At 44.9% G+C, this 22,961-nt stretch overlaps 1 protein-coding gene across 3 annotated transcripts; it reads left to right on the top strand.

Moving 5' to 3' along the window:
• Positions 1 to 2,220: 2,220 nt before the first annotated feature.
• Positions 2,221 to 11,712, top strand: LOC127323580 (condensin complex subunit 2). Of its 3 annotated transcripts, none has more exons than XM_051351703.2 (13): positions 2,221 to 2,636; positions 2,724 to 2,825; positions 4,900 to 5,017; positions 5,548 to 5,615; positions 5,697 to 5,757; positions 5,851 to 6,048; positions 6,134 to 6,423; positions 7,169 to 7,298; positions 7,383 to 7,639; positions 7,718 to 7,748; positions 8,376 to 8,515; positions 10,010 to 10,120; positions 11,354 to 11,712. In XM_051351703.2, the coding sequence occupies exons 1-13, from the start codon at positions 2,337 to 2,339 to the stop codon at positions 11,567 to 11,569; spliced, it is 2,022 nt and encodes a 673-aa protein (XP_051207663.1). In that variant the 5' UTR covers positions 2,221 to 2,336; the 3' UTR covers positions 11,570 to 11,712. The 3 variants fall into 3 exon arrangements, with proteins under 3 accessions (XP_051207663.1, XP_051207661.1, XP_051207662.1); XM_051351701.2 differs by having other exon boundaries at positions 7,145 to 7,298; XM_051351702.2 differs by having other exon boundaries at positions 2,222 to 2,636; positions 7,145 to 7,298; positions 11,357 to 11,712.
• The last annotated feature ends 11,249 nt before the right edge of the window (positions 11,713 to 22,961 follow it).

The following is a 22,961-nucleotide window of genomic DNA, read 5'->3' as shown; positions in this document are numbered from 1 at the left end:
GGGCTGCACTTGACGGTCTTGAGGTGGAGGTGTCCGAAGGCCACCCCGCATCACTTAGGGAGGCGGTGGCGGCGACGACACTTAAAATTGGGGAGGCGGTGGCGGCGGAGGAAGCTTCGCCCGCCGCGTGGCGTCGACTTTGGACAAGCCCGACCTGCCCGCGCCCGCTTTCACGGAGGACATCTTGCCCTTTTTCAGAGGAGCGCCGGCGGTTGCTGTGCAGGTCTGCCGTTTGCCGGCCTTGGGGGAGGCTGGCTGCGGCGGAGCGGCGCCCGGCGCGGCCGACAATCGTAGGGTGGTGAAGAGGCCGCGGGTGGGAGCGACGGCACCAGCGGCGGAGGAGGCGACGACGCTCCGGGGATGGAGTACGGAGGGGTCAAGGGAGCGGCGCCTTCGGTGTCCATGGCCGGCGAGAGCGAGGGGTGGAGGCGGGTGGGCACGCGGGGAATTTTCAGCTAGCGGTTGCTCTTCGCGCGCTCGTTGTGGCTTTTGCTGCGCGCTGGAGCGAGGGCGGCATATTTGGTGCACGCGATTGTAAAAATAACGCACATTTAAAAATTATTTACACATCACGGATTTTAGCGCGTCTGCTGGAGCGGCTAAAACACGCCTTGGCGCGGTAAATTGACGGTTTTTTATAGCGTTTCTGTTGGAGATGCACGGGAGCTAGCAAATCTATCAGTTAGTTGTGTGAGGCCATCTCCAATGCTGGTACCCAAACCGGGCGTGCCCGCGCGGTCCGGTTTCGGCCGTTTGCGTGGCTGCACGCGGACACGCGGATAGCACCTCGCGTCCGCGTGTCCGTTTGGGTCGCATGTTGCGCCCAACGCGGCGACACAAAAAGCCGCCACGTGGTTCCTCTTCCCTGGACGGTCCTACGCCATGGCAGGCCTCGACGGGACAACAATGGCGGGAGAAGGCGCGGGAAAGTTCCCGCGCGCACCAGGTTTCCCACGCGCGCGAAAAGGCCTAGGGCGCGCGATCACCCCAAGTTTCCCGCCAAGGCCGCCGGCTATAAAAGACGACACGCGCGGCCTCTCAGAGCTCACCCACTCCACCTCCCTCTCACCCTCTATCTTCTCCGGCGCCCTCTCCTCCTCCATCGCCATGCCGCGCAGGCTGCAGACCACGTGGGCGAAGCTCTTCCTCACCGCCTGCGCTAGGTTCCCGCGGACGGTGGAGGAGGAGCGGTCGGATGTGCGTTGGGTCGCCGCCGACGAGGCGATCCGTGTCGCGGCCGAGGGGGCGGCAAAGAAGGCAGAGGACGCGAAGCAGACGTGGGTGGCTGGTACGAGGCCACGGAGGAGGCGCCCGACCCCGCTACCGAGGAGGAGGCGGATGCCGTCGCGGACGCCGCTGAGGAGGAGGCGGACGCAGTCCACCACCGCGAGATGGCGAAGCTCAATGCTACCATCGAGGCGCGTCTCGCCAAGCTCACACGCGAGAGAAGGGAGCACGAGGCCTCCGTCCGGGCCGGTCGCCGCCGTTTAGGCGACCTCATCGGACGGAAGAACGAGCTCATCGCCCAGGAGGCTACCCGTCGCCTCCTCCAGATACCCTTGCCCGACCGACGCGCCCATGAGGCGGGTGTGGAAGCGGAGCTAGGCCGACAAGAGTGGCAACTACGCTAGCATGGGAACAAGGAGGCTCGGGACACCGGCCTCATCCGCCTCGAGGCATGGGACGTTGTGGAACGCGCCGCCGCACGCGAGTTGAGCGAGAAGCAGACCATGACGTCGCAGGAGGCAAGAGGAGGGCGGCCGCGCCCAAGCTGCAAGGGCAGACAAGAGGAGGGCGGCCGCGAAGGAACGTCGGAGGAAGGCCGCCGCCGGGCCACCCAGCTGGTAAGCTGGAGTTGAATCCTCACGCATAGAGTCCGCCGACGTTGAGTGAAATCCACAGCCGCGGCAGCGAGGCCTCGGTAGCTAGGCTATTAGTATGTAGTATTAAAAAATGTAATATATTTAATTTTAATAAAAAGTGAAGTTATGTCTCTATGACACGTGGAGCAAGGGAAGAACGCGAGCGGCCAGCGCCCGGCATCCACGGCCACGCAAACGATGCCCAGATTTTTGTCGACTTTCAATCATCTTGGATACCGCGGCCATCTGTTTTTGGATGGATTCAGGCTGGATCACCTTTTTGGCCGGTTTGAACCCATTTGGACACGCTGGGTTGGGACGGGTGGCCCCGTTAGATGGGCTGAGATCCTCTTTTAGCGGCATCCCAAAAAATTTGAAATCACCCCCGCCAGGGCAACCCACTCCACGCGAAGCAGAAGGCCCCGCAATTTCCCCAAATCCGATCCCCTTTCCCTTGCCGCCGTCCATCCCGAGATGCCGCCAGCCGAGGACGCCGCCGCTACCGCCCCCCCGCCGGCGCCGACCCCGCCTCTCGGCCGTGGGACGGCGGCCGGTTCGCGGCTGCTGCTGCAGTCGCCGCCGCCGGCGTTCCCGCTCGGCTCCAATGACGACCAGCAAGAGCGCGCCCGCGCGCGCGCTATGGCCCGCGCGGCCTCCGTACGCCGGCGCTCCCTCGCCGCCACGCTAGCGCCCAAGGCCCCACACCCCAACCTCCTCAACCGGGACGAGGTCATGGACCTATTACATAACTGCATCAAGCTCGCCTCGGAGAACGTACGTATTCCCCACCTTCAAAACCCTAGGTCGTTCCCTCGCTCTTACTAAACTTCTGTTTTTTCTCTCCTCCGCGAAATTTGGTAGAAAATCAACCAGAAGAACACGTGGGAGCTGGGGCTCATCGACCACCTCAGCGAGATCATCCAGGCGGGGGAAGAGGATGACGACGAGACTAACTTCCAGAAAGTGCGTTGTGTGCTGAGATGTTCCATTTCCAGTCTTTATCAAATCGGGAGGAGATTTATTGTTCTTTTCTTCTAAAACTAGTGGAATGCCCGTGCTTCGCCACGGCTCCCTACCTTATGCCAGTCACAATATTACATCGATCTCTACTTTATGTAGTTTCACAAATATTACAAGTGTAAATGATGCGCAAAAACATTTAAGTACATAAAAATAACCACATAATATTTAAAATATCATAAGATCATATCACATAATTTAGTGTAATAATTATAAAAGGCAACGAGACCGACATATTATTTCTTATATTATTTATTAAATCCATGCTCTCTTGATCGTGAATAACATATGCTCGCACAACATCCTGTATGTTATTTTCAATGTCATTAGCAAGGTACTTGAGTATGTGTATCAAAAATCTCTTTGTCAACTCGTAGCCATCCTGCACAATCAATCTATCGAGTTAGCATGAAGTTTTATTTTCATAAAAATATAAGGATGTGAACATAAAGTACTCCCGGTGCAAATTGGATGAACAAATCATTTATTGCATGAAAGCATAAAAGAAAATACTAAGTAACCAAACAATTTTTTGCAAATAAATGGAAAATATTATTATCTCTTGGTCATTAGGATGATAATACTTTTTTTGTAATGATAACCAATGAAAACCACATGTCAGTGCTTGTTGGTATTGGAGTACTGAGAAAAGTCGGACAATCCTGCTTTCTTCCTCACCCAAATTTCCCTAATTTTAATTTTAAAATAACAAACTTTTCCCAATTTCACATTCTCCCGACACCACCGCATGGGTTACTCATGCCGCCTGTGGCCACACACGCCGCCAAGGTCACTCGCTGTTTGGCGCCCTTCCACGGCTAGCTCTCTCACGTCCATCCCATCCTCCCGTGAGCCACTCACCGTCGGCCTCCACACCCCCCGGCGCACGGTTTCGGCTGCCGGCCTCCCTGCCATTCGGCGGACGGTTCAGGCTGCCGACCTCCCCGCCCTCCGGAGCTAAACCACTCCTCCATCAGCCGCACGGTTGTTACTCCGCCGTTGAAGAGTTGCCTGTGCTTTCCTTTGGTTCCCATGCGGGCCCACTATTACTATTTTTGGAAATATTCCTTTACCACAAATGGATAGTTTCGGTGACCTGACTATAAGCAAAAACAAGGTCGACCTCGATGTAGTTCTGTCCAGGATAGAATGGGAAATTAATATGGCATGAACCAGAATCATTCAATAGATCAGTTTGAACCGTAAAATTGGTTTATAATACACAAACTTTACCATTCATTTTTCTCCGCTCTTTCCCATTCTCATGGCACAACAAAAAAATTCATATGATAGAAATTTATTTCTGACATTGCCATATTTTTTATATGATACAAAATTAATTTCTGATATTACCCATAAAAAATTGACGAAGCGGAAACACACATTTGCAATTGGCAGGCAAACACGCGCGCTAGCAGTCAGCGGCAGCAGCAGTAAACACACAAGCCAAATCTATGTCTCCAGCTATTCTCATCTCTTTTCTCAATTTCTCTTGCGCACGGCAAATAAGGCGTACGCGGTAGACCACACGCCATGGTCGCTGCTTAACCCTCGATCTACTCCCTCCCTCCTCCATCCAAAGAGCCGAAAAAATTCAGTCGCCCCGTTCATCCAAAGAGCTACCGGCGGCCGCGACGTGCACGCACCATGGGAAAGCCGACTCGCACTGCTACACCTTCCAGATTTGCGCATGGCAGTCCCACCCATCGGTGCGGCGATGCCACGCCACCAGAGTCGGAAACGATGGGTTGCCATGATGATATGCGTGTGGTAAATTGAGTCAAACTGTGATAACTCCATCATGGTAGTTGTTCCTATTAGCAAGATAAGATAAGATAAGATAAGATGGTTAGCTATTTTTGAGGAGTGCGGACCGGGTGGTTTGAGGGAGGAAATATGAATTGAGGACGTGGGGGGTATTATTATCCATCCTGAAAATGTGACACCAGGCATTCACCAATTTGCTCTTAATAGTAGAGATATGTTTGGCGGAAAAAAATCATGGTTTTCGTTCCAGGCTAGCTGCACGCTGGAGGCGGGTGTGAAGATATATTCGCTGCGTGTGGATTCGGTGCACTCTGAGGCATACAAGGTGCTCGGTGGGATCAACCGTGCAGGAAGGGGGGAAGAGGCTGGTACGTACCCACTATCATTGCTAATATCTTACAACTAATTTGGAGTGTAATTTGTCCCTTTTATACTGTAAACCACTAGACATCGTAAAACGAAACTCAGAAGTAAGTTGCAATACAAGGATTTTGGGGTTTACTGAAGAAGACCGTGTTCTAAATCCAAAGGAAAATAGAAACATCTTTTAAGTTTTCTATTAAAAAACTGCAGTGTCAGGATTTTAGCTCATCTTTTTTTGTTGTCCAAAGGCAATAAAATAGTGTCACGTTACCATTTTCTTGGGAAATTGCTCAGCTTTACATTACTATATTACACTGGTTTACAAGGAGTGTGCACTTTAGATGGGTATCAACCTTCCGAGAAGGGCATTGGTTGAATTTTGTACATCTTGTTGCTTTTATATTCTCACGGCAGTATTTGGGGAATTCCTTAGCTGCTTACCGTGAACTTTTAACTTCATGTTCACAATTAAATGTTGAAAATATAAGTTACATTTCTACATCCCAATGTCCTGATTCGATAATTATCATTGAAGATTTGGGAGAGGGTGGCGATGCAGAGCCTGCACAGGAAGGCATCAACAAAAAGGATGCGGATAAGAGGGTACATATCTTTGAGCTGATTATTGACTTTCTTTTATTTTACTTATTTGTTATTTTGCTTACGATGTTTTTGTCTCTGCAGATTTCACCTGCTTCGACATTGGAGTCCTCTTTTGAGGCTCTTAATGTGAAGAAGTTTGATGGTATGTTCCAAGTCTTTTCTCTTTATGCTTCTATAGGTCATATTTATTTGATCATTGGGCTGAAATCATAAGATCTTTTATTTGCACTTCTAGTTGCCTTCACGGTGGATCCTTTATACCACCAGACCACGGCTCAGTTTGATGAAGGTGGAGCGAAGGGTCTCTTATTGTACAATCTTGGAGTGTATGGCAGTTGTCGTGTGCTTTTTGATTCGTTTGAAGCACCAGACAATTTTATCTTATCTGATATCCAAGAGAAGGCTGAGGTGATTGATCTTTCATTTGCAAAAGGTAATATCAGTCTGTCATTCTGCTGCGAATGATCTTTACATCTTGCTCCCAATGCGTTTTCACTAAGTTGCTACTTTTTTGATAGAACAAATTGAGCAAATGATAGTTCACATGCCTCTGTGCAATGATATCTCTCCTACCTTGAGGGATATTGTGGCTCATTTTGATGAAGAAAATAAAAGGCCATCACATGATGCATCTTCCGGGCAAATGCCAGTGATGGAAGATCAGATGGTTGACAGTAATAACAGCGAGAATGATGACAACATGCAACCTGATTGTGAAACATGGGATTTTGGTGGCGGCAATGATCAGGATGTTGCATATGATGAAAACGGCAATTCGATGAATTTCAACTCAACAAACTACGAAGAGGTACTTGTAAACTTGACAAAATTACATACAGAACATAGCTACATTTCTGAGGGGAACATCTGTTGTCTACTTGTGTGTTATGTACGTCCTCGGTTTCAAACTAGATTCCATTTTAGTTTCTTCTACTTGCATTGCATGTGTTGCTTTTAAGATGACACAGGGTAATTTAATTCCTTGGTAGACAATAGAGATGGACATGGCGATAATTGAATGGGAATATGTACATCTCACTCAAACTGTTAATTATTGTTTCCCAACTCTAATGAGGCATCTAGTATTTTGAAACAGAAAGAGCATTTGAAAATATGTGAGCTAAGTCCATTGTCATCCAGTAGAATTATTGATTCATATATTTTGTAGCTTGCACACAAGCATTTCTTTTGTTGTTAAATCTTATGCCTACAAATGATTATTCCTCTTCTGGTGAAAATACCCACTTCCAGGCCATCTACAGCGCAAGGTGCTTACAATATAAACCAGTTCTTTTCTCAAGCACCAGTGCATATTTCTACAGTGGAGGTGCCTAATTAAGCACTTTCCTTGCATAAATAAGCAGTGGTGCCTAATTTAAAACTGGTTTACTTTTCTAAACACCTTGCATTGTAGATGGCCTTAGGGTTGTGCAGAGGCAATTATTCTGTTGAATAACATTTAAAGTTTGTTACAACCTTAGAGCTCCAAACCTGATTCTCTGGTTGTCTTGACTGTATTGGTGTATCAGGGAACCGATGAGTACACTTTTCAGGACCCCGATGGTCCTGATGTAGACCGAAGGTTCGAGAAAATTACAGATCTATTGTCACTTGGCATGGGCTTTTCGTCAAAAACAAATGCTTGGGCTGGACCTGAGCATTGGAAATATCGAAAAGCTAAAGGTAAATCTGTGCAGTTAGTCCTGTTTTCTTTTGTTGTTCCATTTCAGACTGGCTTGCTTAATGTTGGAGTTTACCTTCATCTAGATCTCGAGACTGCCCGGACTTCATCTGGTGATTTGGATGTAGCAAAAAAGACAAAGAAGAAACGAGGCAAAGAGGAACCTGATATCGATTTCACCAATGCATTGGAATATGAGATGGAAAATGTGTTTGCACCTCCCAAGAACCCGAAATCTTTGCTGCTGCCTGCAAATAAGGGTAGCTGCAACAATAAACTTCCAGTGGATTGTCATTACCAACCTGAAAGTCTTGTTAAATTATTTCTTCTTCCAGATGTTCTGGTAATTCTAACTTTTCATGAAAAATGTTCTTAATATGGATCTAAGGTTTATTGTAATAACTTATTGATCTTTTTATAGTGCCTGGCTCGGAAAAGAAGAAAACCACTTGGTAAATTTTGCTACATTCTCGCTTTATTTATTTAAATTGAGTATTTCCCTTCCTGGTATTTGTTAGAGGTCCTTGGTAGACATTGCTGTTCTAAAACAATATAGCTTTAATTTTCACTATTGGTGTTGCTTTCCTCTAGTTCCTTTTTGTTTCTGATATCTTTTCAAGTTCAAGTTGTTTCCTAAATAAACTGTGCTGTCGATCATATTGTATTATTTATGTTTCAGTCTGAAATCACTGGTTTTGATTTTAGGTTTTAATCTTTTATTTTGCATAATCCAAGCAAGATTTAATCTCTTAGACAATGACAGATTTTAGGTAGGATCCTATTAGAACTAGGGCTCTGTTTGCAGTTGACGAACTGTGCTGTGCTGAACTATAATCTGCTGCCGGAACAGAGGTAAAAAACTTGGCTAAGAAGGTAAAATAGGCAAAAGCTGGATAGATGAATGGCATTATCATAATCCACTGTAATGTCAACAGAGCTAGGTCTCATACTAGGTTATGTCTTCAGAGTACCAACTGTGGACTGCCTATATTCCTGTTGATATGATTCTGCTAAAACAATGCTCACCTATCTCTTTTTGATATGATGGTAACCATGGCACCTTTGCCCCATCCTTGTAGATGATTCAAGGGACAACAATGATGACTTTATGGCATCTGGACCTTGGGATGATGATAATTTGTGCAATGATCATCTTGATGAAGGAAATGCGGCTAGTGATGTAGAAGAGTCAGTAAATCTTATTGCTAAACCAAGACAGGTGTTCATCCTTGTTCCTCTCTGCTTTTAAGACATTCGTTTTTGTATACTATATTGGGATGTGCTTCTGTCTTTTTATCTTTCTATGTGCATATGAAGAAAGTTCAGTTGATATGGCTATATACAGCCCTCCTACCTTCATGATTATTGATGAGCAATGCAATAACAGCACCTTTCACTCAGGCTTAATATTTTAACAAGGATCTTAAATTTGTTGCACTACTATAGACTTAATAATTGGTAGATAGTGGTTTCCAATATTTTGTTTCTGATCTCGACTGAGCAATACTATCATTGGCTGTCTGACTTGTTTGTTCATAAGATGCAGCTTTATGATTCTACTGTATGTAATGCTTGTGTAGCTTGCCTTATTATATGATATAACTTTACTGTGATATAATGATCAAAGGTGAATACATCTAGACCAAACAATATTGAAATAATATGTTGGAAGTTTGCTTCATGGCTTGAACCTTCAAGCTATGCAGTTCCATTTCACTTCAATTAATTGTTTGAGGTGCAAGACGGTGACTTGGTCCACTTTGTGCACTAACCATTAAGTCTATACTCTAACAAATCTGAAATGAACAGTGTTTTCGTGCTGCAATATTTAGTACTCCCTCCGCCCCATGAAACATGTCGAAGATTTGTCTAAATTTAGTTGTATCTGGACATTAAACAGTATCTAGATACATCTGAATATTAACAAATCTCAGACATGTTTCTTCGGATGGAAGGAGTACTATGCACCATTAAAATCTTCTTTCTTATTTCTTGGTGTGGATTGAATCTGAATCTGGATCTGATTTGTGTGTTGGTAGATGCATGTTGTTTGAATTAGAGTATATACACAGAAGTGTAAACTGCAGCCAGACGTTACTGAAGTACTCGATTTCATAATATATGTCCATGCCATAGTATGCACTAAACAAAGGGGAACATAATTGAAGAAAATATATATTATATTGGACCACCCTATTTCACATATAAGAACCATTTGGTCTCTTATACTGCATTAAAGCAGGGGCAGGAAGTGAAACAATTGTGGCATCTATGCTACTTTTCCTCACGTCTTACATTGTAAAACAACACTTAGTGGACTTGCGTTGTGCAAAAGAGGAGGTGGGTTGAAGGCCAAATGATCCCATTTAAGGAATTGGGATGATTTATCTATGATCCTGATGAGCTAACTTGTTCACCTCATAATGAACCTGCGCATAAGCTTTGCTTTGTGCTGCTTAATAGTCCCCTAGACAAGAAAATGACATGTTATGTGTCTATATAGTAAAAACACGAACCTGTGCTGATGTTGTCCATGTTTTCCTCTTGTTCTTTAGATACAGTCCCAGATTGTTCTTAGTATGGACATATTTTCTGTATCATTCAATTGTATTTTGATATTTTCACTTTCACAAATCAATGATTATTCATGTCTGGTACTTTGGGCCTGTGTTTGCAGATCTGAGCTGATGTCTATTTCCTTTCTGAATCATAGGTCAATAAGATAGATATAAAATATGACAAGGTATCGAAACAAGTCGATGTTCATGCCTTAAAGGAGGTGCTCTGGAATCACATTCATACATCTGCTGAGACTGATGATCTGGTAAGCTATAAACTTTGATTACGGTCATAAAATACTACGATTACTTGTCATTTTTGTATACAGATTAGCTGTGACATCCCCTTTTGGAAGTATTTGCGTACCACAACAATTCCTGTCAGTTTTATTGATGACAAGTGCCTGTCATGATTACAACCCTTTTCTCTTCGATTAGCATGATGCCATTTCTAGCAACCCCACTTAATCTAATGTATACTAAGTAACAACCATGCTATCCCCATCATGCTATCACCATTTACTGACTTTCTTGGTCCAAAAAGTTTTCTGAAACCCAAGTTCTTTGACTTAGGTGACAATTTGGATCTGAGCTTTAGCATTGACATGTATGTATCTTTTATATTTCTAAACAAGAGAGGATATTCTTTTTGTTTCTGGCTTTCTGTAACAAGTAATACCCCTGCATTATTTTACCGCTCACCAGTGGATGTTGCAAACTGATTTGGGTGGGTTCAACATTTTAAGTACAGAAATTTAGATACCTGTAGAACTACAATGAAAATAAGTTTGTCATGGTTTTACATACTTTCAAGTGCCACATATCTTTCATTTGCCTTGGAAAGTTCACTTAAAAAAACGTTGAGGAATTTGAGTTGCAACCAACCATGGGACTTTGAAAAAAGGAACTTAGATTGACCAATCTATGTTTATATGCACATAATACTTAGAAAGTTGCATACTGAAATATCACCTTACATCATTTAAATTGCTTCAAAATAATCCTAGTTCTTTTTGAGAGCAAAATAACCCTAGTTACATACTCCCTCTGTCCTCAAATAAGTATACTTCTAATTCTTGTCCTAAGTCAAGTTTTAAAACTCTGACCAACTTTATTTAAAAAAGTAGCAACATATATAACATATTCTGCATGGATTTCTAAGATGATCCTAGTGATACTAAATTGGTGCCATAAATGTTGTCACTTTTTCCTATAAAGTTGGTCAAGCTTTAAAACATTTGACTTAAGACAAGAGGTATAAGTACACTTATTTGTGGATGGAGGGAGTAACATGTTAGAACACACGTACATTTCATTAAGGGAAATAGAACACGTGTGCAAAAAGCTGTGTAAAAGCATGATCACGTGTGCACATTATATTACATTTGTCACTGGTAATATAATTTCCTTCGTTGCAGCAGGCTTTGCTGATTCGTCAGAATTGTTATCCTGTCTTTGGGCACAGAATTGTTTTAACTTCATTTTCCTGGTTGGTCCAGCAGGAAAGAGAGGGCACGGAACCATCCCTGTGCCTGACGAAGGTACTGCATGATCTTCCGTGCAGTAACCCAGATGTAACAACAACCGATATCTCGCCACACCTTTATTTCATCTGTCTCTTGCATCTGGCAAATGAACACAGCTTGAAGCTGTGCGACCACCCATCCTTGGATGAGATCGATATATACGTTCCAACTTCGTCGCTCGTGAATTAAATTCTGCCCCTGTCCTCCGCAGTTAAATGTGTAGGTGCTGGTCTGATGTCTTATTAAGCTGCCACCGTGCTGTGTATCATGTAATGTAACCCCTATGATTGTATTATTACCATTTTAAAAGTTACAAAAGTTTGCTTTTACCAGATAGTTTTGGGCAACTGTAGATGGCAATTTGCGCCAATCATTTGGCGATGCGTTTGGCATTTTTCGTGTAGATGTGCTCCGTGCTACTGCGGCTAGGATTTATGTTCCTTTTCTTTCGCGTGGAAAATCTGTGCTGACCGGCTCTTTCCGGTATTATTCTTTATCGCTTTTGGTTACCTCTCTGACTCTCCTTACTTGCTTTATTTCTCTTTTATCCCCATGATCCCTAGTCTTCAGATTCTCATTTGTTTCCTGGCGTGGGATGGTTAAAGCGACGTGGAGGGGCCTTCCATCGAGCCGAAAAGAGGAATTGACTGCTCTCCTTCCCAAGCTCTTCTCTCCCTGCTTGGTGCCTTGGCCTTTGCTTGGCGGCTGGACCCATGGAAGGTTGGTGCCTTTCTCTCCTTCCCATGGAGAGTAACGGCGTGGTGGAGCCTTGGTCTCAACTCTTTTTCCTCGTTTCTCCTGGTCACTGTGCTAGAGCTCTCTGCGTGGCCCTGTGGAAGTCATAGGGGGTGTTATCTGAAGATGTCCAACACTAGTCTCTGGCAGTGTCCTCTAGATGGAGGCAGCGACGGGCTAGCTAAGGAGGGCTGGTCTCATCTTCTCCCGCCGGTTCCGTGTACTAGGAGCGTCTCCAGCCGTTTGCCCCTCCAGGGCGCAACGATAGCATTTCGGCGTTCACGCCAACGCTAATTTTGGCTTGGGTGGACGAAATTCCCAGCCGCCCCCAGCTTCGGCCCCAACACATCACAAACAGGACACTTTTTTTTTTTGAAAGTTCGGATTCCCGCTAGGCAAAAAACATCACGAATTTGGCAAACACTACCCAATCAGAGCAATAGTTTAGCGATCAAATTACACGGACGACGAAAGGTAGCCTACACGATCATGGTGGGCGTAGCCTCGCTCTAGTACGCTTCTGCAACCGGCGTCGCGACATGCATTCCTTCCTCCGGGCTCGGCGTGATAGAAGGTGTCGGCGTGATAGAAGGTGTCGGCGTCCGGCCATGCATTGCCTCCTCCGGGCTCGGCGTGGAAGAAGGTACCGGCGCGCCGGAGCTTGACGATGCCGTGGGATGCACATAGCTCGGCATTGCTATGGGCTCGGCACTCGCCGCGGGATCATGGCTGGGCTACGGTGCCAGGATGTTGATGCGCTCGGCCATGTACCACACCTTCACCGCGTTGTTCATGTTCGCCGTGTTCCCCACCCCCCACAGAAGAAACGGCAGCTATGTGTTCCTCTTCGTCACTGCGGCAGTGGCCTTGAGCAGCTCGATCTTCACGTTCTGTTTCTGGAAATGCAACTTCCACCTCTCGTCGGCTCTCGCCTGCCTCTGCTCGACGTGGGCCCTGACGTCTGCTATTGGCACGTCGATCGAAGCCTGCAGCTGCTCGCCCGGAGGTCCCATGGCTTTCGCCACCTTGGACTTCTTGTTGCTGAGCTCCAGCCTCCCCTCGGACACGGGGGCGACGGCCACATCCGGCTTGTACATGCCGTCCTTGTTCTTGGCGAGGTTCAGGCGAGTCTTCTTCCACTTCTCACTCATTTCAATCCTCGAGAAAACAATGAGGAACTTGAAATCGACACCTTTGCTGTCGTCGCGGTAGGCCTGGAACATGCAGATCATCTGCAGCAAAGAGATGAATCTCGACGAATGAATCAACAAAGAACTAGGCGAGGTTTGGGCGAAATGTTGCTCACCGTGCGCTTGAAGTTGGCGCCGCTCTCTGGCTGGGCACCGATCTCCTCTTGGATCCCATGCAATTTGTTGCACGCGTGTTAGACGTTGCCCCAGTGGGTCGCCATGGCCTTCTCACCCGATCCATGTGGATGCCGACGAAGTAGGGGTCGCAAAGCTTGCGCTCATCGAACGCTGCCTTCCTCCTCGCCCAATAGTTCTCGGAGTTCTGGTTAGCGCCGGTGATCGGGTCCATGCTCAATTGCTCACGACCTTCCATGCTTTGGCGAGGCACACGTCTTCTTTGTCCGTCCACTTGAATCGAGGCTCGAGGGGAGTTGCGGACTTCGGCTTCCTCTTCCTCTTCCCATTGCCCTTCGTCGGCGCCACTTCCTCCTCCTCCTCTTTGGCTTCCTCTTCCTCCTCTTCGGCTTTGTCTTCCTCTTCCGGGTTGGCCTCCAGATCTTGTGAATCCAGGCCAGACTCGGCGGAGACTCGGGCGTGTTCCTAGGTGAAGAAGCTAGGGCCGTGGAACACCGCCGTACAGCCGGACGCGATTATCTGATGCATGAGCGTCTCACCTACACTCCGGTGAACAATTGCACACGTCAAAAGGGGGACGTTCACGGTGTATCACCAGCGAAGTGTCGAAGGCCGGAGATCCATGGGAGGGCCTGAAGTGCGTAGGGCAGTGCGCTAGGAAGAAGACGTTACAGTCGAAATCGTCCGTCGTGGTAGTCAGGCGAGATGGCGTACCTTGACCTCGGCGTCGCATGGTTGTAGTTTTCTTGGAAGAAAGCCGGGGACAACGACGAATAGCTCGACGGAGACGCGCCGGTGGTTTGGCTAGCCCACCCGGCGACGACGTGCAGTAAGGCCGCCCACGCCGCCCGCTGCTTGGCCCCGTGCCTTTGCCTCCTCCTCATCCTGTGCCACGTTCCTAGCATTGGCCTTCAGGGCCCTCACCCTCTGGTCAGACGTGACCACCTCCAGGTGCTTCAGTTCAGCCGCCCATGTGATGTTGGTCATGCCTTCCGGCTTCTCCTTGCGCTCACCGGGATTCCTCTGCTTCGGCGGCTTCTCCGCGCCGCCAGCGGCGACAGACCTTGGGCCGGTGAAATTTTTGGGTGGCATCGGGGGCGGATCTAGGAGGTGTTCGCGGGAGGGCATGCGAGAAATGGCGGGAGCAGGCCGGGGAGGGTGGTTATGGAGGAAAGAAATGGAGGGCGCCAAATAAAAATGGAGGGAAACAGGCTCCGCGTCGCCGACAGTGCTGGCCCACATGCCCTTTCTCCTATCGCCGCTTTCCCCGAACGCACCCGACGTGCTGGGTTCAGCCTGGGATCGGGCGAATAACATGCCCAATCCAACGAAAATTGAGCTACTGGAGAATGGGTGGGAGAAACAATTTCCGCCGATTTGAAAAAAAGATGTGCTGGGGAGCTATGGGAGGCGAGTGGATATGCTCTAATTCGCCACATCCTCGACCTATCCGAAGAAAACCCTACCACATGAGCCCCCAAAGTGGACCTCAAAACGCGACAGATTGATCGAATGGGGGACACCGCGGCCTCGTGCCGCATTTGGGGCGCGTCCGTTCCCAGCCGCATCCCCTAAAACCGCCCCAAACATAAATCCAAATAGTTGACATTCAAAAGCAATTATTTCCGCTGAAGTCGTCGCGATCAAAGTAGCAGCGATCAATTGAACATAACTAGAAGAAGCAGTTTGGTGACGACGATGGCACATCCTGAGTCGACGCTGGCTCGTCAAGCATGACGTCTAGCTACTCCGTCGGTGATGGCGATGTCAATGCCGTTGCCGACGTAGGTGTACTGGCTAACGCTGTCGCGGACGCGCCTGCTGTTGTCGATGCAGGTGTACTGATCGACGCTGTTGTGGACGCGCCTGCTGGTGCCGCCGCTGCCTCCGGAGGTGGGGTTTTCTGCCGCTGCTTCGACCGCCACAATTTTGGCGTCGATTTCATCGAGGATCATGACGTTGTAGTAGTTGTGCCCCGCCAGCATTCGGGGATCCATTCCAACTGTCGACGCAGTCAACAGGGAGAAGTCCTCTTTGCTTTCTTGAGCTCCATCTTCTCTTCTTGCCTCTTGAGCAGCGTCACCCACCTTTCTTCGGTCTTTTTTTATCAAGGATGAGTAGAGTCGAGGGGACCTCGCCGGGGCGCTTGTTGATCGACGATTGCGTCTTCTCGCTCGCCGTTTCGTCCTGCAAGGCGGCTTTCGCAGCCTTATTGCCGATAGGGCGCCTTGCCGATGTTGCGAGCGGCCCATCCAGATCAATGGTGCCATCTTTCCTTTTGTACAATGATGACGGGAAAATAGCGGCAACAAAAATAACTAATGTACGCGTCCATGTCATAGAGGCAGATAGTATAATTTAAATGCGTAAATGCATGAGACAAATAAAAGGGATCAACATTGCAGGTACTTTATTTTCAGAAATTTTACATTTAAATAAAAGCACCGTTAATTGTTAATTATATCTCCGGAGAGAAAACCCCTAATTAAGAATTCCATCGTATCCGTTACAAAGGATTACATCATATGACTATTGAAAAATATACAAAAGACTAATTCCTCCTCGCCGTCGTCTTCTTTGAATTATCATATCATATCTATCAGAATTAGAATTGTACTAGTATGATAAGTACAAGCCAACGTGCATGTGTTGGATGCATCATATATTCGATCAGCTGATTAATCATGTTCTTAAATTATTTGTAAGGTTGTTTCGTTTGTAGTCAGCTGACTAGAAAGGCATCTCAAATAGTGTATAGAGCATGGAGCAAAGGTCACGCATGAGGGTTTTCTATATGCATGCATTGCTAAGCCCATATAGTTAGCCTTTTATATTTCTTTCAGTACCAAAATCGGTAGTACTGATTGCTCTTAGGAGATTCATTTTGAGTTATTTGCATACCACCCGGGTATAGGAGTAAAGCAACACATGTGTGTATGCTTACTAGTGATATATACACTTGCATTATACTATGATTAATACAAGTAATTTAAAGATTGTTCATATGGTAGAGAGGTTCAGAATTTAGGAACCCTGGATGCTATATGGAGCAAGATGTTTTGATACAATTTATTTCACTTTTATTACTTAGCTAAATTATCAATTTAACTAGCTAAGTGAAAGGGAAGTCCTTTTTTACTGTAGCTTCACTTGAAGTTGCTAGTGTGATTTATGGCACTTCTATATGTAACCTATGCATGGAGTTTGATTATATTTCAATATCTGCTAGTTTTCTATAGTTACTAGTTGAATGCCCGTGCGTTGCCACGACTATTCAAAAAAAGTCATTACATTGGAAAAACTTCAAAAATACACTTTTATTGAATTGTAATTTGATGATTTATTGTATGCATATAAAGCAATAACCAAGTTAATTATCTTTCACTTTTTTTTGCGAATAGGACTTTGGCATTAAAAGAAATTAAAAGAAATAACGAACAGTACAAAGCACCCCAAGAAAAACGAAAATTACAATGAGGTTCTTGAGAAGCCCTTCATCTTCAACCTCCAGACCGTGTCGACGGCGCTCCGCCGCTGCCGTTCCTCCCTGAGTCGGTCTGACGTTGTTGGTTGCGGACGGGAAGTCGCCGAACGGGTCAAAAAGATCACATCCGTCCCAGAGACGAAGAAGAAGGAAGAACTGCCGATGAAGCTCCTTGACAATCCGAAGATCCCCACAGCCAGACGAAATCCTCAAAGACCACACCACTCCCACAAGCCTCTCGATGTTGCCGCCGAGATGGGGTTGAGCCGGAAAGACCTTATTGCATGAGACGCCCCCACCACCACCTGAGCGCCGCCCCTACAAACCTTGACCCTAAAAACGAAGAAGGAATCCCTCGAAATAGGGAGCGGAGCCCTCCCATCGACGAGGGCCGAGATCCACCGCGCCTCCATGGTCCAAAGGCCACACAGACGAGGCGATCAACGGCGGCGCCGACAGGAGGCACGAGCCGAGATCCAATTGCCTTGGGTCATCTGTAGTTCACTTTTGATGTTGGGTACATAGGCTCCTTCCACCCGAGAAAACACTTTATATATCTAGCAAATACCGAGCACAAAATTTCGCACATACATCTTGACATTTTGTTTCCACGCCAAGTTTTATGGAAAACTAACATCGTTTATGTCCCGTGCAGAAAAAGATAAATAAATTTCTCTTGAAGAACTTTTTATAAGCACAGAATTTTATCTTTTTACAAATGATACAAAAATATCGATTTTCCTGTAGTTCACTTTTGATGTTGGGTGCATAGGCTCCTTCCACCTGAGAAAACACTTTAAATATCTAGCAAATACCGAGCACAAAATTTTGCACACACATCTTGATATTTTGTTTGCACACCAAGTTTTATGGAAAACTAACATCGTTTATGTACTGTGCAAAAAAAGATAAATAAATGTCTCTTGAAGAACTTTTTATAAGCATGGAATTTTATATTTTTACAAATGACACAAAAATATCGTTTTTTTGTTAAACAACTTTGTGAGCATATAGAAAAAATATAGGTTTTTCTTTAAATGACTTTGTGAACACATATAAAGTTGAGTTTTATGGGAGACATTTTTTGTCAGATTTTTTTGATATCTTAGAAAGCATTTAAAACACATTTTAAAAACCAGTAGTATATAGCCAAACACAGTCCTTTAATGAGAAAACGCTTTGTCCTTTAAATGTCTCTCATTAAAATGCTCATAAAACGGAAAAATATGTGACGTGCACTTTACGCCAGTTGGAACAGTCTTAGGTCACCATGAGAGTGTCTTTTCCATTTATGAACAATCTAAGCACGTGTATGCATTGCATGATGCACATGTACACACTAAACGTGTTTGGACTTTGGATTACGTTTTTACATCACACGCTTGTAAGAATATTCGTTCGATCATGCCTAGGCATGGCTGCTAAGTGGTAAAGCGCTAAGTGCATCGAACTTGTAGCAAAATAATCGTTTATTTATGGGCTCACAAAGGCTAAACAATCGTCGCATCCTGTAGCAGATGAATGATGCGAATATACGAAGAACACGCGCCGAACTTCATCACGGCCGCGCGAGGCACACGAACCTGTGGATGCTGCAATTGCGTAGCAGTCATGCACGATGCCGACTGCCCTGACGGCCAAGGAGTCACGACTCCTCCACTCGCCCGGCCGCGGTAGCCCGACGCGCCCGGCGTGGGAACTATTACGGCGAGTTGAGAAATTTGTCGAGCATACGGGACTCAATCGGTTAATCATGTTGCTCGGTTGCGTAAGTTTGTGCTCGTTATTTACTCGGTAGTAGATAATAGATGGATGCACGTACTTTTTTTTAATAGATGGATGCTTACATGATCGAATATGTTGGTTTTTGGGTACATAGATCCTGGGCCTGGTTATCCGGGGCGATTTAAGTGTAGGTTATATTGGGCTCAGTGAAAACATTCTTTGGCCCATTTGTGACACCAGCCAGTCACCTATTGTCACTTTTTTTTTGCGAATAGGACTTTGGCATTAAAAGAAATAACGAACAGTACAAAGCACCCCAAGAAAAACGAAAATTACAATGAGGTTCTTGAGAAGCCTTTCATCTTCAACCTCCAGACCGTGTCGACGGTGCGCCGCCGCTGCCGTTCCTCCCTGAGTCGGTCTGACGTTGTTGGTTGCGGACGGGAAGTCGCCGAACGGGTCAAAAAGATCACATCCGTCCCAGAGACGAAGAAGAAGGAAGAACTGCCGATGAAGCTCCTTGACAATCCGAAGATCCCCACAGCCAGACGAAATCCTCAAAGACCACACCACTCCCACAAGCCTCTCGATGTTGCCGCCGAGATGGGGTTGAAGCCGGAAAGACCTTATTGCATGAGACGCCCCCACCACCACCTGAGCGCCGCCCCTACAAACCTTGACCCTAAAAACGAAGAAGGAATCCCTCGAAATAGGGAGCGGAGCCCTCCCATCGACGAGGGCCGAGATCCACCGCGCCTCCATGGTCCAAAGGCCACAAAGACGAGGCGATCAACGGCGGCGCCGACAGGAGGCACGAGCCGAGATCCAGTTGCCTTGGGTCATCTGTAGTTCACTTTTGATGTTGGGTACATAGGCTCCTTCCACCCGAGAAAACACTTTATATATCTAGCAAATACCGAGCACAAAATTTCGCACATACATCTTGACATTTTGTTTCCACGCCAAGTTTTATGGAAAACTAACATCGTTTATGTCCCGTGCAGAAAAAGATAAATAAATTTCTCTTGAAGAACTTTTTATAAGCACGGAATTTTATCTTTTTACAAATGATACAAAAATATCGATTTTCCTGTAGTTCACTTTTGATGTTGGGTGCATAGGCTCCTTCCACCCGAGAAAACACTTTAAATATCTAGCAAATACCGAGCACAAAATTTCGCACATACATCTTGATATTTTGTTTGCACGCCAAGTTTTATGGAAAACTAACATCGTTTATGTACTGTGCAAAAAAAGATAAATAAATGTCTCTTGAAGAACTTTTTATAAGTATGGAATTTTATATTTTTACAAATGACACAAAAATATCGATTTTTCGTTAAACAACTTTGTGAGCATATAGAAAAAATATAGGTTTTTCTTTAAATGACTTTGTGAACACATATAAAGTTGAGTTTTATGGGAGACATTTTTTGTCAGAATTTTTTGATATCTTAGAAAGCATTTAAAACACATTTTAAAAACCAGTAGTATATAGCCAAACACAGTCCTTTAATGAGAAAACGCTTTGTCCTTTAAATGTCTCTCATTAAAATGCTCATAAAACGGAAAAATATGTGACGTGCACTTTACGCCAGTTGGAACAGTCTTAGGTCACCGTGAGAGTGTCTTTTCCATTTATGAACAATCTAAGCACGTGTATGCATTGCATGATGCACATGTACACACTAAACGTGTTTGGACTTTGGATTACGTTTTTACATCACACGCTTGTAAGAATATTCATTCGATCATGCCTAGGCATGGCTGCTAAGTGGTAAAGCGCTAAGTGCATCGAACTTGTAGCAAAATTGTTAACACCCGGGTTTTTAAGTCCAGATGCCTATTATGCCGTATATCGCAATCCCAGGAATAATGTTTTTGCGAGTCATAATAGTAAGTAGCATAGAGTCATCATTTATTACAACACATATTGTCTTACAACCATAGATCACATGATCCAATATTACACGAATATATTGTTCAACATCACAAATAGTAGCGGAAGCGAAGTAGTAGTGGACTATCTATTCCACAGGCAACGCTTGACGTTAGAAGACGATCCTAGTTATCGTAGACGTCCTGCTGTCCGTCATCCTGATACTGGTGCTCTCCTTCATAGTCTGGCATTTGAATAGCCAGGGCAAAGCCATGAGTACTTTTAAAGTACTCGCAAACTAACTCTACAGTAATTACTTATTAAGTGTAGTAAGGGGGTGCTAAGCTCTAGGTTCATTTGCATAAAGCCAAGTTTTAGTTTGATAAACATTTAGTAAAGCCTTATCATGTGCTAGACTAACTCAAGTGGGAACATTAGTGTCATTCCCACAACTCATATTGATTCACCTCAATATCACCTTTCAATTCATCATTCCTTTTTAAGGTCAAAAATTATGATAACGGAGATAGTATGGCCTTTCCAATCGTCCGTAACCGTGGACACGGCTATTCGAATAGGTTTAACACTCTACAGAGGTTGTACTCTTGTGCCACAACTTTTGATTACATCCGTCGAGGATAACCCCGAATCATCGTAACACAGTACGCGGATCATCAACCATAACCGTTCACTTATATATGCTAGTATGAGCACCTCTCCCCATGAGCTTGGCCTCCCGGTGAAAACTGCAGTCAACCCGGGAACTGCACAGGGCTTGGACCGTACATTCACCCCATTTTAACATCATTCCACACTTAACGGAGGCAGCCTCGGCGTAACCCCTATGATGCTTGTTTAGAGGGAACCCATACTAAAATACACAAGTTTCTAGTTAAGCCCTACCCATAATCAGGTATTATGGGGGTACTTGTATAATTGGAAGGGTATCGCATTCAAACCCAATCATCAATTTTATCAAAAATCACCATCTTCTCTTGTTCATATCCACCTTCAACTTTACTTTCTTTCAAAGTCATTTCACTTCACCATGTTCCCATTTAGAGTAGTCAATTTTAATTCATTAGCACTAGCAACTATATGAGGGGTGCTATCTAGCCTTGAGTTGTGCTAATCTAACTTCAAGTATTGTTCTACTTTAGACCAAGTGAATCATAAATCAAAAAGTACTTTGAAATAAATAAGCAAAAGTAAATGTAAGTAAAAACATGGGATAGGTAATACATAAAAATAAAGGGTGATGGTGCCTTTGCTCTTGTAGAGCTAAGCACTTGTGTTTAGCAAGGGTTAGCTTGCCTTGAGCTGAGTAGTTATCGAAGTTCTCTTCTTCTTCCTGAGAGTAGGCCTCCTCCTCTTGGTACTCCTCGTTACTAGCGTCTATATACGAATACGAGGTATAAATACTAAACCAAGCTCACATACTAAACTAGAAACACTCAAAAGAATCCACCCACTAATCCTATCATCAATCAAACATGGCATGGTGGATTATTTGATGAGTTCTTATTTAGGAGAAAAATAATTTCCTCTCATTATTCCTATTTCTTTAATTTGGTATTTAGATCCTTAGAGAAATTAATTTCTTCTCATTACATCTTATTAAGATTTAATCTCTTCATATAATAATCAGGTATGAAATATAGGTTGACCAAAGTCAACATTCCATATCTATTATATGTGAGTATAATTTAATTGAAGTGCTACACTTCACATAGTTTAATACTAACATTTAAATGAATTAAAATCTCTAAGTAATAATTATCAGGGGTTCATTAGCCTAAGTCATTTCCCCTGGTTATATTACTTAGGATCAAGATTTAAATGAGAGAGTAGCTCTCATATTACTTGTTGAGTTTGAATTCCAAGATTTAATGCACTAGTAATGGCTACATAGCCACTAATTTGATCTAGTCCATGATCCTACAAATAACATGTCTATATTATTGCATAATCAATTAGAGGACATCATTTGTGATTTATTAGAGTTGGAATCAATTCAAAATCTATTATGGTTAAATTTTAAATAAAGTTTGAATGTACAAAAGTCCCTGTCTTGTTATTTTTATCAGATTAATTCTACTTTGAATTTGGAGGTGGGACCAGTGGCATTAGTTTGATAATTTCATGGGCTTTCCAACGGTATAAAGTTTGCTAAATTTTGTTTGGTAGATTTCAAACTATTCACAAATTACTAAACTATCTGCAGAACAATTTGAAATATGAATAAATCCATATTTGAATCGTGGGCTTAGGCGGGAAGAGTTACTGGGCCGAAACGGGATTTAAATTCACTGCGCAGCCCAACAAGCCACGGGTGCGAGTGGGCTGCCCTGACGAGGTGGGGGCCACCTGTCAGCGGCGTTTTAACCAGCGAAACGGTACGCAGAATATAAGCCGTAGGATTAGAACGAGATC

The sequence above is a fragment of the Lolium perenne genome, chromosome 3, assembly GCF_019359855.2.
Source record: "Lolium perenne isolate Kyuss_39 chromosome 3, Kyuss_2.0, whole genome shotgun sequence".
NCBI lineage: Eukaryota > Viridiplantae > Streptophyta > Magnoliopsida > Poales > Poaceae > Lolium > Lolium perenne.
The sequence above is the reverse complement of the archived record's forward strand: the minus strand, read 5'-3'. Positions and strand labels throughout refer to the sequence as shown.